This window comes from Dryobates pubescens, chromosome Z, assembly GCF_014839835.1.
Source record: "Dryobates pubescens isolate bDryPub1 chromosome Z, bDryPub1.pri, whole genome shotgun sequence".
Lineage (NCBI taxonomy): Eukaryota > Metazoa > Chordata > Aves > Piciformes > Picidae > Dryobates > Dryobates pubescens.
In genome coordinates, this window is record NC_071657.1 from 137,038,927 (window position 1) to 137,052,625 (window position 13,699).

The 13,699-nt window shown below is 48.4% G+C and overlaps 1 protein-coding gene across 1 annotated transcript in view; it reads right to left on the minus strand.

Moving 5' to 3' along the window:
• Positions 1–7,015: 7,015 nt before the first annotated feature.
• Positions 7,016–13,699, minus strand: part of MDM1 (Mdm1 nuclear protein) — a 32,377-nt gene continuing 25,693 nt past the window's right edge. The window contains exon 15 of the mRNA XM_054178673.1: positions 7,016–7,426. Coding sequence (XP_054034648.1) covers positions 7,320–7,426 — 107 coding nt within the window. The 3' untranslated portion in view covers positions 7,016–7,319. The remainder of the gene's footprint in view (positions 7,427–13,699) is intronic.

The window sequence follows — 13,699 nt, forward strand, 5'->3', positions numbered from 1 at the left end:
GAGGATTTGCTGCCATGACTCTACCACCAAGCTCCCTCTGCCAAGAGCAGCCATGAGTGCTTTTCCCTCCTGCATCTTGATTCCAGCCCCATGAGTGGAATGGACTGATCCAAAGAGAGGTGTGTAAGCTGTAAAGTCTGTCAGCAGGCCTTGCTTGCCTTCCCAAAGGACTGCCACTCTCCCTAACCCTCCTCCACCCTGACAAGATGCTGCAGGACCACCAAGCGATGTCCCTCAGAGTCTCCCAGAACCCTTCCCATGCGCAGCACAGTCTGCAGGAGAAGTTCAAATCTGACAGGCAAGGCCCAGCCACTCCAGGAGCTTCTCTAGAACACAGCCTGTGAAATGGAATCACAGAATCAGAGAACCACAGAATCAGAGAACCACAGAATCATAGATTCATAGAACCATAGAATCACAGAACCATAGAATCATAGAACCATAGAATCACAGAATCATAGAACCATAGAATGGTCTGGATTGGAAGGGACCTCCAAAGCCCATCCAGTCCAACCCACATCCAGCAGTCAGCAGGGACATCCTCAACTAGATCAGGTTGCCCAGAGCCCTGTCCAGCCTCACCTTGAGTATCTTCAGGGAAGGGCCCTCCAACACCTCCCTGGACAACCTGCTCCAGTATTCCACTGTCCTCACAATAAAGAACCTGTTCCTAACATCCAATCTCAATCTGCTCTTCTCCAGCTTAAAGCCATTGCCCCTTGTCTTGTCAGTGCAGGCCTTGGCAAACAGTCCCTCTCCAGGTCAGCTCACCTGTGACACAGATGAACTGCAGCAAATCTCAGAACGCTTAGGAAGCTCATCCACATTTTTAGCATGAAACTCCAGATGTCTGTCTTCCAAAGGTGTCCAGCACCAGAACAAGAGGACACAGTCTCAAGCTGTGCAGGGGCAAGTTTAGGCTTAATCTTAGAAAGAAGTTCTTCCCAGAGAGAGAGATTGGCTATTGGGATGGGCTGCCCAGAGAGGAGTTGGGGTCGAGGTCCCTGGAGTTGTTTAAGACAAGCCTGGATGAGGCACTTGGTGCCATGGTCTGGTTGATTAGTTAGGGTTGGACTTGGTGATCTTGGAGGTCTCTTCCAAACTAGCTGATTCTGTGAAAATATTAAACTCAGAGGAGTTTTCTGATTAGCTACCATCCACTGTTTTCCCTCCAGCTTTTGCTTGCTTGCTTTCAGTATGACCACTGCTAGGTGAGTAACACTTTCCCACTGCCATTGTGACGCAGAGCACAGGCAAGGAACTGCCTGCACACCAAAGCGTTAACCACAGTCTGTCCCTCCGCCCCTCTTTTCCTACAGCTCCTGTCTGCAAAGGTTTGAATAACTGCTGGAATCAGGACATTAATTGAGGTCACTTCACATCACGATCACTGCATGGCTGGCTGTCCTCAGCAGGTACCTGCCTGCCTCTGGGTAATGGAACGAGTGAGCTTTAGGCTGCGTTAAAAATTGGTCACCCGGAGCAGAGCAAAACTTCCACTTGCCTCAGACAGCGAGGGGGGCTCTTTGCTGACAGGTTTGGCCAGGCATTAAGAGCTGCTCTGACAGCAGAGCACGAGGTGCCAACTCAGCCTTGCAGGACCAGGCAGATGTAATGAGGCACTAGGACATCACGCAAAGAAGCACAGACTAAACTGTTCTAGGAAGCTGTGCTCCCTGCCCCACCTTCAAGCACTGCAGCCTTGCTCAGCATTACAGACAGCACTTTGGAAATTCCTTTCTCCCCTGCTGCTGTCTGCCAGAAAGCGATGACAGCAAAGAATTAGATAAGGAAACCATCTTGCAACCTGGACCAGAATTTTGTTGAGCAAGCTGGTGGCTGGTAAGTAACTTCACTTCCTTTCATCTTTCTGCTACACTGGGTTCCAGCTGTGGGCCTTAGCTCCAGGGGGAACCTGCAAGGCATTGGTGAAGGCAAATCTCTCTCCAGGAGGTTGCTACTACACAGGAATCCATATGAGCAGTACAGAAGACACGTGGCTCCATTCATGGTATAAAAGGCTGAAAACAACCCCTGTACAACAACATGCTCATAGCGACCTGAGCAGCACTACAAAAGCAGTGGGTAGCCTTGGGATATAAATCCACACTGGATGGCCCAAGAATATGTCTACCCCATCCTTAAAACCAATCTAGCTCATCACAGAATTTTCAGGGTTCAGAATTTTCAAGGAGCATCTAGTTCCAGCCCCCCTGACATGAGCAGGTTGCCCACAGCCAGCCTGGCCTTAAAACAATTAATACACCTTCATAGAAGCACAGAATTGTCAGGGTTGGAAGGGACCTCAAGGAGCAGCCAGTTCCAACCCCCTGCCATGGGCAGGGACACCTCACACTACAGCAGGTTGCTCGCATCCACATCCAGCCTGGCCTCAAACACCTCCAGGGATGAGGCTTCCACCACCTCCCTGGGCAACCTGTGCCAGCCTCTCACCACCCTCATGGGGAAGAACTTCTTCCTGACATCCAATATCAATCTACCCATTTCTAGTTTTGCTCTATTCCCTTTAGTCCTATCACTCCCTGACACCCTCAAAAGTCCCTCCCCAGTTTTCTTGTAGCCCCCTTCAGATACTGGAAGGCCACAATTAGGTCTCCTTGGAGCCTCCTCTTCTCCAGCCTGCACAACCCCAACTCCCTCAGTCTGTCCTCCTAGCAGAGCAGCTCCAGCCCTCTGCTCATTCTCATGGCCCTTCTCTGGGCACCTTCCAGTACCTCCAGATCCTTCTTGCAATAGGGGCTACACTTGGCTGTGTACAGTTGTAAGGCTAACAGCATTTATAGCTTCACAGTTTCAGAGCTCACCTCAGCAATTAAAATTTGAAAGTAGCAGTAAATTATTACAGCAAAACCAACACATTTGAGCAGTTTTTAATTGGATAGGATTATCCACAACCCCAAGTGTTCTCCCAGACTTCCCCACAGAGCTGAAAAGCCCCAGATAAATCTTCCTATTCAGTCAAGGGTGTCAGGGGTAGCTTCAGCATTTTAAGTAGGTTAAGGCTGATGCATCATGGAAGACACTGGAAATTGAGACTCTGAAAAGAAATTATCCTCTGAAAAGTAATGGGATCCTGGGGTGCAGCAAGAAAAGTGTGGCCAGCAGGGCTAGGGAGGTTCTTCTCCCCCTCTACTTTGCCCTGCTGAGACCACACCTGCAATCCTGTGTCCAGTTCTGGGCTCCCCAGTTCAAGAAAGACAGAGACCTGCTGGGGAGAGTCCATGGGAGAGCCATGAGGACAGTTAGGGAACTTCAGCACCTCCCCTGTGAAGAGAGACTGAGGGCCCTGAGGCTGTTGAGTCTGGAGAAGGCTGAGAGGGATCTGATCAATGTCTATCAATATCTGAGGGGTGGGTGTCAAGTGGAGGGGGCCAAGCTCTTTTGGCTGGTGTACAGGAGTAAGCCAAGGAGCAATGGAGACAAACTTGAACATGGAAGGTTTCAGCTCACCATGAGGAGAAACTTCTTTGCAGTGAGGGTGGCAGAGCCCTGGAGCAGGCTGCCCAGAGAGGTTGTGGAGTCTCCTTCTCTGGAGCCTTTCCATACCTACCTGGATGCATTCCTGTGTGGCCCACCCTGGGTGATGCTGCTTTGGCAGGGGGCTTGGACTGGATGACCTCTGGAGGTCCTTTCCAACCTCTAACATTCTGTGATCCTGTGAACTCAAGACTGGTTCCATGACTAATGAGTTTTGTAAATCTTAAGTCAACAGCTCCCAAGGCTGTTTATTCATAACATACATCTCCTGTTGGCAGCTCCATGCTCTCTCCACTTCAAGGCTTCTAAGATCTCCTTGACAGAAAGCAATACACATTCACTGTACAGCATGCACTTGTAATTGTTAATCAAAGCTGCTCTTTTGAACCTTAATTTTTCCAAGCTCAACTAGCTGGAAAAAAACATCAGGAAATGTATTTGGAGGTTGGTCTGAATGTTCAGAACAACAACCTATTCCCAAGGTTTACCTGGCATTGCTGACAGTTGTGTCAGACTTTTTGTGCAGGTCTGATTTTGAGATCTCCAAGTCACAAGACACAATAACCTATGTGTCAGGTTTGCTAACAGTATTGCACCATGAGTCTTGCATCTGGGAAAGAACAACCCCATGGAGCACTATAGGTTGGGGACTGTTGGAGAGCAGTGAAGGGAGAAAGGACCTGGGGGTCCTGGTGGATGGGAGGTTGACCGTGAGCCAGCAATGTGCTCTTGTGGCCAAGAAGGCCAAGGCCATTCTGGGGTGGATTAGCAGGGCTGTGGTCAGTAGGTCCAGAGAGGTTCTCCTTCCCCTCTACTCTGCCCTGCTGAGGCCACATCTGCAATATTGTGTCCAGGTCTGGGCCACTTAGTTCAAGCAGGACCTCAGGGAACTGCTTGAAAGAGGCCAGTGCAGAGCCATGAAAATGATGAAGGGAGTGGAACATCTTCCTTAGGAGGAGAGCCTGAGGGAGCTGAGGGCTGTGTAGCTTGAAGAGGAGGAGACTGAGAGGTGACCTCACTCATGTTGATGTGCAGGGTGAATGCCCAGAGGCTGGAGCCAGGCTCTGCTGGGTGATGCCCAATGCCAGCACAAGGGGCAATGGTGGAAGCTGAGGCAGAGGAAGTGCCATGGAAACAGGAGGGAAATGTTTTCCCTGTGAGGGTGACAGAGCCCTGGAAGAGGCTGCCCAGGGGGGTTGTGGAGTCTCCCTCTCTGGAGATACTCAAGCCTGCCTGGATGTGTTCCTGTGTGATCTGCTCTAGGTGCCCCTGCTCTGGCAGGGGGGGTTGGGCTCCAACCCCTAACATTCTGTGCTTCTGTGTGATCAGTTCTGAGGTGACATGTTGTCTTTCAAACATCCACAGATACCCCTCCAGCTGAAGAGGTGAAACAGGACTAAGCAGAGAAGTGCCAACACAGCAGGCACTACCAAACTGATCTGGCACAACTCCAGGAGAAACAAACCAAACAACATGTTTTATTTTCAGCAATATCTGTGCATAATTGTGTACAAAAATCAAAGTGTGTACAAAACTCACATTCCTCTTGTATAAAATGGCCAAATTACAGAGCAGTAAAACCTAAAGCCCTACAAGAAGAACCCAACTGCCTGCCAGCCACCTACTTCCTTTCCTTCATGTTAAACTGTTTGCATTCCTTATAAAGGCAAAACAGGCTGTCAGCATAAATCACTAACATTTTGTCACTCTCAGGCAACTCAGAAAAGAGGTAATAAAAAACATCCAACTCAAGAAAAAACATCCTTCTGAGTTTGAGAGATTAACTACTCCTAAATACCTGAGTTTGAAGTGGGGCTGGGGCAAGGCCACTGTTTAAGGTGGCTGAGGTTGCACTGTCTAGAGAAGTGGAAATTAATTGCAGAAGAAGGATATTGCCCCCAGAAGGCCAAATGTTCCTATCAGGACACACTGATGGGCTGCAGTACTGTACACATGGAACTCTAATAGTCATCTTGGTTAAAAAGCTGTGGACAGGGAACAAACCCTACCACCAGAGAAGGGCAACAAAGCTGGGGAGGGGTTTGGAGCACAGCCCTGTGAGGAGAGGCTGAGGGGGCTGGGGTTGCTTAGCCTGGAGAAGAAGAGACTCAGGGGAGACCTTGTTGCTGTCTACAACTACCTGAAGGGAGGTTGCAGCCAGGTGGGGGTTGGGCTCTTCTCCCAGGCAACCTGTGACAGAACAAGAGAACACAGTCTCAAGCTGTGAGGTTTAGGCTGGATGTGAAATTCTTCCCAGACAGAGATTGGCCATTAGAATGAGCTGCCCAGGGAGGTGGTGGAGTCACCATCACTGCAGGTGTTTAGAAAGAGCCTGGCTGAGGCACTCAGTGCCATGGTTTAGTTGCTGAGATGGTGTTGGGTGATAGGTTGGACTGGATGATCTCAAAGGTCTTTTCCAACCTGGTTAATTCTTTTCTTTTCTCTTTTTTCTCTTTCCTCTTTTCTTTTCTTCTTTTTTCTTTTCTTCTCTTTTTTCTTTTTCTTTTCTTTTCTTTTTTCTTTTCTTTTTTCTTTTCTTTCTTTTTTCTTTGCTTTGCTTTGCTTTGCTTTTTTCTCAAACCCCTGCATTTTGCATGCTAGCTATCTAAAGAAGTAAGGTGAATGTTTTTTGGTAGCAAGTTAAAAGCAGTAAGTAGTAAATGTGGTTTTGTTACAGCACTGTGTTGCACTGACAATTCATACAGTAACATAAACAAATACACCACAGCTGCCTTTAGGAGGGCTGGTTAAAAATCAAGCAACTGAGGTGTTTGGTGCTGCTGAGCTAGGACAGTATTCAGGGGCATGACCACAACAGAGTATCTTGAAAAGCAACACACTGGTTGCATAAAAAAAGAAGTAAATCATCTCAGCTTCAAGAGGTGTCACTGTAAAAACAAATCAAAACAACCCCAAAAAAACCCTCAACATAAAACCCCACAGCAATGCTGTGACATAATAAATTAAGACACAACTCTCACACACACACACAGAGGATCACACAGGATGTTAGGTGTGGGAAAGGACCTCTGGAGATCTTCGAGTCCAAACCCCCTGCCAGAGCAGGACCATAGAATCCAGCACAGGTCCCACAGGAACACATCCAGACAGGGCTGGAAAGGCTCCAGAGAAGTCTGGAGAGGAGAAGAGCAAGAGGGAATCTAATCAATGTCTATAAATATCTGAGGGCTGGGGGTCAGAAAGGAAGGGACAGGGACAGCCTCTGCTCACTTGTGCCCTGGGACAGGACAAGGATGGAAACTCCAGCACAGGAAGTTCCACCTCAACATGAAGAAGAACTTGACTGTAGGGGTCCCAGAGCACTGGAACAGGCTGCCCAGGGATTGTGGAGTGATATAAACACTGCTTGAAACACTGACATTTTAGATTGGCATGGGAAGTCCTAAAAGTTTGGCCTGATCAGTGAGAAGTGAAAGGATGCTGCACCTGATCTAGTGTGAGGTGTCCCTGCCCATAGCAGGGGGGTTGGAAGTAGCTGATCCTTGAGGTCTCCTCCAACCCTAACAATACTATCATTCTATGATATAAAGGATATAAACACTGCTTGAAACACTGGCATTTTAGATTGGGATGGCAAGTCCTAAAAGTTTGGCCTGATCAATGAGAAATGAAAGGATGCTGCACCTGATCTAGTGTGAGGTGTCCCTGCCCATGGCAGGGGGTGGTTGGAACTAGATGATCCTTGAGGTCCCTTCCCACCCTGATGATTCTATGATACCTACAACCACAAGCTTTTAAATGCACACTACAAACCCCCAATCATGTCACAGAACAGCTGTCATCCAGCTGGGTGGCAGAAATTATGTCTTGCCCCAGAAATCCTTCCTCTTCTGAGCTCGTTCCAGTATCTGAGACGCAAGCGAGCTGGAGGCTGCTGAGCGAGCAGAAATCTGCGACAACCTGTCCTCTGGGGAGGGGGGGAAAGCAACAAGAGAAGAAGTTAAACAGCCAGAAGATTAAACAGACACATTAAACCACAGCTGACATTTATGGCAGACTATGAAAGTGCAAATATTTTTGTGCCCTCTTTCGCAACGGATGCTGACATAGTACCACGACGCACTCTGTTTGCACTGTGCACCAGCAACTGCTGCTGGAGCCAGCACAGAGCAGGGCAAGGAAGCTGGGGAAGGGCCTGGAGAAGAAATCTGATGGAGAGCAACTGAAGGAGCTGGGGATGGTTAGTGTCAAACAGAGGAGGCTGAGGGGAGTCCAGGTTGGACTCGATGATCCTCGAGGTCTCTTCCAACCTTAGTGATACTGTGAGACCTCCTGGCTCTCTACAGCTACCTGAAAGGAGGTTGGAGAGAGGTTGGTGCTGGTCTCTTCTCACAGGTAGTTAGTGATAGAACAAGAGGGAATGGTCTCAAGATGCCACTGGGGAGATTCAGACTGGACAGCAATGTCCCTGGAGGTGTTTAAGAAAAGCCTGGATGAGGCACTTAGCAAGATGGTTTAGTTGATTAGTTAGGGTTGGGTGATCAGTTGGACTTGATGATCATGGAGGTCTCTTCCAACCTGCTTGATTCTGTGATTCTCTGTGATTCAGAAACCTTTTCTCAGGGCAAGAGTGGTGAGGGATTGGAATGTGCTGCCCAGGGAGGTGGTGGAGTCCCCAAGCCTGGCTGTGTTTGCAGGTGGTTTGGCTGTGGTGCTTGGGGCTGTGGTTTAGGGGTGAGCCTTGCAGAGTAGGGTTCTGGGTTGAACTTGGGAATCCTGAGGGTATTTTCCAACCTGAATGTTTCTGTGATATGCAGGAGAGGAATCTCACTGGACAGCTACTAGGGTGCTTGGTAAGTTTAAGAGAGCTACATGTCCAACTCTTGACAAACTCTGGAATGAGATCCCTCCTGTCCCCTGGGAATTGTTCAACGCTCCAAGTCATCTTGCTCTGGCAGGGGGGTTGGACTGGATGATCTTTCAAGGTCCCTTCTGGCCCCTAAAATTCTGTGATCTTTGCATCTACAGTCCTGTCTCACAAGACCTCAGAAATTGTTCCTGTGCCATTGAAGTCTGTATAGACCAGACTCTCATACTATCATGCTCGTGGATGAAACCCATCACTTCAAGCAAAGCAAACAACCTCAGAATCACAGAATCATAAAATTGATAGGGTTGGAAGGGACCTCAAGGATCATCCAGGTCCAACTCCCCTGCCATGGGCAGGGACACCTCACACTACAGCAGGTTGCCCACAGCCACAACCAGCCTGGCCTTCAAAACCTCCAGGGATGAGGCTTCCACCACCTCCCTGGGCAACCTGTGCCAGGCTTTCACCACCCTCATGGGGAACAAATTCTGCCTAACATCCAACCTGAATCTACCCATTTCTAGTTTTGTTCCATCCCCCCCAGTCCTATCCCTCCCTGACACCCTCAAAAGTCCCTCCCCAGCTTTCTTGTAGCCCCCTTCAGATACTGGAAGGCCACAAGAAAGTCTCCTTGGAGCCTTCTCTTCTGATATAAAACATGACAAATATCAGAACCCTGAAAGAGCTTTTCTGAGCCAAACTGCTCTGGTGTGCCACAAGTTGTCCAAAGGAAAAATGTCTTCTGAGAAACCCCAGGAAGTTTAACACAAAGACAAGAAGAAGCATGCTTTTAAAATGGACTTTTGAAAGGTCCTCTTTCTGAATCCAGGGCCCACTTCACACCCAGCAGGACTCAATAAAATGAAGCACCCTGGATGCTGCTTCTCTGATATAAAGCACACTGTACTTATCTAACATCACTATTAAAATCTTACTGCAACTCTGGCAGGAGGAAAAAATGGCCTTAATTACACTCTTCTCCTATAATAGATTTAAGGACATTAGAATAGAATAGAATAGAATAGAATAGAACAGAACAGAATAGAATAGAACAGAATAGAATAGGAATAGGAATAAGAATAGAATAGGAATAAGAATAGAATAGGAATAAGAATAGAATAGAATAGAATAGAATAGAATAGAATAGAATAGAATAGAATAGAATAGAATAGAATAGAATAGAATAGAATAGAATAGAATAGAATAGGTTGGAAAAGACCTTTGAGATGATCCAGTCCAACCTATCACCCAGCACCATCTCATCAACTAACCCATGGCACCAAGCACCCCATCCAGTCTCTTCCTAAACACCTCCAGGGATGGTGACTCCACCACCTCCCTGAGCAGCACATTCCAGTGGGCAATCACTCTCTCTGTGACATTACAATTTCTAACTACAACTTTGTAACCCTCCTCCCAGCAAACAAACAAAACTTCCTCAGCTCAGTCCTAACACTTTACTTTGCCACTGCTTCAATTAAGTTTCTCCAGCATATCTAAAGTGTAGAAACACAGAATCACAGAGTGGTCTGGGTTGGAAGAGACTTCCAAATCTCATCCAGTCCAACCCCCCCTGCAGTCAGCAGGGACATCCTCAACTGGAGCAGGTTGCCCAGAGCCCTGTTGAGCTTCACCTTGATTATCTCCAGGGGGAGGGCCTCAACCACCTCCCTGGGCAACCTGTTCCAGTGTTCCACCATCTCACAGTAAAGAAGCTGTTCCTAACATCCAATCTAAATCTGCCCTTCTCTAGTTTGAAGCCATTGCTTCATCCTGTCACTGCAGTCTCTCTGCATCCTTCTTGTAGCCCCCTTCAGGTACTGGAATGCTGCTATTGGGTCTCCCTGGAGCCTATGTTACCTGTGGTCCATTCATACAGATCTTTAAGGAGGTAGAATTTCATTGTAATTTAAATGACCTGAGAGGATGACACAGAGGCTCACTCTTCCACATGCCTACTCCAGCCCAGAGTCCAGCCCTGAGGCTGTTTCTAATCATGCAGTGTTCCACCACCCTCATAGTAAAGAGCCTGAAATACAGTGGTCAGTGTAAGAGGCCCACACACTGTGCCTAACAACTCCACTGCCATGTGTGAGAGAGCTGCTAACTGCACTTCAGCACACATGCAGTTGGAATACCTCCCAGGTTTGCATGTGCATGAAAAAAATGGGCACATGAACTCCCTGTGAGGAAGACAAACAACAAACAAAAGGGAACAGCAGTTAAGAGTATTGAATCTGTGTGCAGGGAGGTGCAGAGTGCTATAGGACTTTGCAGATGCTTGGCTGAGCCATCTGCATAACCCACAGAGTTTTCAGCCAACTGCAGTGAGTAAAACAGAGAATTGGCCTGAACCCCTGTCAAAACCAAGAAGCCAAGAAGCCTAAGGGGCACAGCAAAAGGCTTTAGGTTTCTCTGTGGTGTGTTTATAAATAAACTGCAATCAGAGAGATGCTTGCTCTGCCCATAGTCTAATCTGAGCCAAAGCCAGAGGATTGCAGCTAGCAGAGCACCACATCAAGCTCAGTCTCATCACTGTGCTAAGAAACAGCACACAGCAGCTCAAGCTGATGAGGCTGCAGTGCCTTTGGCTGATTCACACTACTGAGTGAGTTTGTGTGTGCCCAGAGAAGGGCCAAGAAGATGCAGTGGTGCACTGGCTGCTCCCCAGCATTAACTTTGCACTAAACAGAGAAAAAAAAAGCCCCAAACAGCTGTTGTAGTTTCAGGGAGGGGAGAGAAACTATTTTACCCCTCCCCAGGGGAGAAAAAGGAAACTCTCCACACAGCATTGGAGAAAATGGAAGCTTAAATGGAGATACTGTTCAGAGAATCAGAAACACAGAACCAGAGAGTCACAGAACCAGAGAGTCACAGAACCAGAGAGTCACAGAACCAGAGAGTCACAGAACCAGAGAGTCACAGAACCAGAGAGTCACAGAATCGTCCAGGCCAGAAGGGACCTCCAAAGGTCATCCAGTCCAATCCCCTCTGCAGTCAGCAGGGACATCCCCACATCGATGAGGTTGCACAGGGCCATGTCCAGCCTCACCTTGAATACCTCCAGGGAAGGGGCCACAACCACCTCCCTGGGCAACCTGTTCCAGTGTTCACCACCTTCAGAGTAAAGAACTTCTTCCTGATATCCAATCTAAATCTGTTCTTCTATAGTTTGAAGCCATTGCTCCTTGTCTTGCCCTTGCAGGCCTTTGCAAATAGTCTTTCTCCATCCTTCTTTGTACCCTTCAGGTAGTTGTACACAGCAAGAAGGTCACCCCTGAGCCTCCTCTTCTCCAGGCTAAGCAACCCCAGCTCCCTCAGCCTCTCCTCCCAGGGCTGTGCTCCAGACCCCTCCCCAGCTTTGTTGCCCTTCTCTGGACACCTTCCAGCATCTCAACATCTTTCCTAAAACTGAGGAGCCCAGAACTGCACACAGGACTCAAGGTGTGGCCTAAGCAGTGCTGAGCACAGGGCAGAATGACTTCCTTGCTCCTGCTAGCCTCATTATTCCTGATCCAGGCCAGGATGCCATTGGCCTTCTTAGCCACCTGGGCACACTGCTGGCTGATGTTCAGCCTACTATCAGGCTGCCCAAGGCTGAAAGCCTCCCCTGAAATTGCAAACAAGAGATAAAGTTCAGTTGGGAGAAGAGAGAGAGAGAGAGAGGGAAAAGGGAAGGAAAAAGGCTGGATGTTAGGAAGAAGTTCTTCCCAGCAAGAGAGATTGGCCATTGGAATGTGCTGCCCAGAGAGGTGGTGGAGTCACCATCACTGGAGGTGTTTAGGAAGAGACTGGATGGGTGCTTGGTGCCATGGGTTAGTTGGTAAGATGGTGTTAGATGACAGGTTGGACCCAACGACTTCAAAGGGCTCTTCCTACCCCTATTCTATTCTACTCTATTCTATTCTACTGTACTCTATTCTGAAACTGACTAAGCATCCAGCTTATATAGGGAAGGGAGATGCAGGCTGATGGGAATGAAATAACAAAAGAGTACACCTTCTGGAGGTATCCTGGGCTGCATTCAGAGGAGTGTGTCCAGCAGACCAAGGGAGGTTCTCCTCCCCCTCTACTCTGCCCTGCTGAGACCACACCTGGAATACTGTGTGTAACAGGGGGATACCAGGGTGCTGAAGGGCCTGGACCACTGCCCTAAGAGGAGAGGCTGAGTGACCTGAGGCTGTTTAGTCTGGAGAGGAGACAACTTAGAGCGGATGTGATCAATGTCTATAAATATCTGAGGGCTGGGGGTCAGGAAGGAAGGGACAGGGACAGCCTCTGCTCACTTGTGCCCTGTGGTAGGACAAGGGGCAATGGATGGAAACTACAGCACAGGAGGTTCCACCTCAACATCAGGAGGAACTTCTTCACTGTAAGGGTCCCAGAGCCCTGGAGCAGGCTGCCCAGAGAGGTTGTGGAGTCTCCTTCTCTGGAGATTTTCCAGCCCTGTCTGGATGTGTTCCTGTGTGACCTGTGCTGGATTCTCTGGTCCTGCTCTGGCAGGGGGGTTGGACTCAATAATCTTTGAAGGTCCCTTCCTACCCCTTATATCCTGTGATGTCCACTTCCTGGGTGATCTGCCCTTTCTGGAGTACCTTAAGGAACTCTATGGTTCTTAAACCCCCAACAAAAGCAATCAGAGTAAGAGGATGCCATTAAGTAGCCCTAAGGCACTGAGCAGAGGAGCAGGTGTTAACAACAATGAGCAGGACCATTCCATGCTGCACATCTGTTGCTGAAGTGTCACAAAGAAAATCTTCTCTCTTAAGATGCTTGGTACTTGTAAAGTTGCATCCAAAGCTCCTGCAGCTGCAAAGCCTGAGCTGGGATGGTTCTGCAGTTTACATCTGTTGCTATAGACAGAAAGGCTTAAAAAAAACTTGTGGGGAGGAAATGATTTTAAGTATGGAACTCAGCAAGCTTGAACCACAATGGTCTACTTAATGTTCAGCTGCATTTAAATGGCTTTGTCTTAAAATGCACCTCCAGATTCATGCTTCAGATTATTAGAATCACAGAATCATCAGGGTTGGAAGAGACCTCAAGGATCACCTAGTTCACCCCCTCCTTGTAGTCAGCAGGGGCATCCTCCACTAGATTAAGCAGCTCACAGCCACATCCAGGCTGGCTGCAAAAACCTCCAGGGATGAGGCTTCCACCACCTCCCTGGGCAACCTGTGCCAATCTCTCACCACCCTCATGGGGAACAACTTCTTCCTCACATCTAATCTAAATCTCCCCTTCTCCAGCTTGGATCCATTCTCTCCAGTCTTATCACTACCCAACACCCCAAAAAGTCCCTCCCCAGCTTTCTTGTAGCCCCTTTCAGATACTGCAAGGCCACATAGAGGGTCTCCTTGGAGCTTTCTC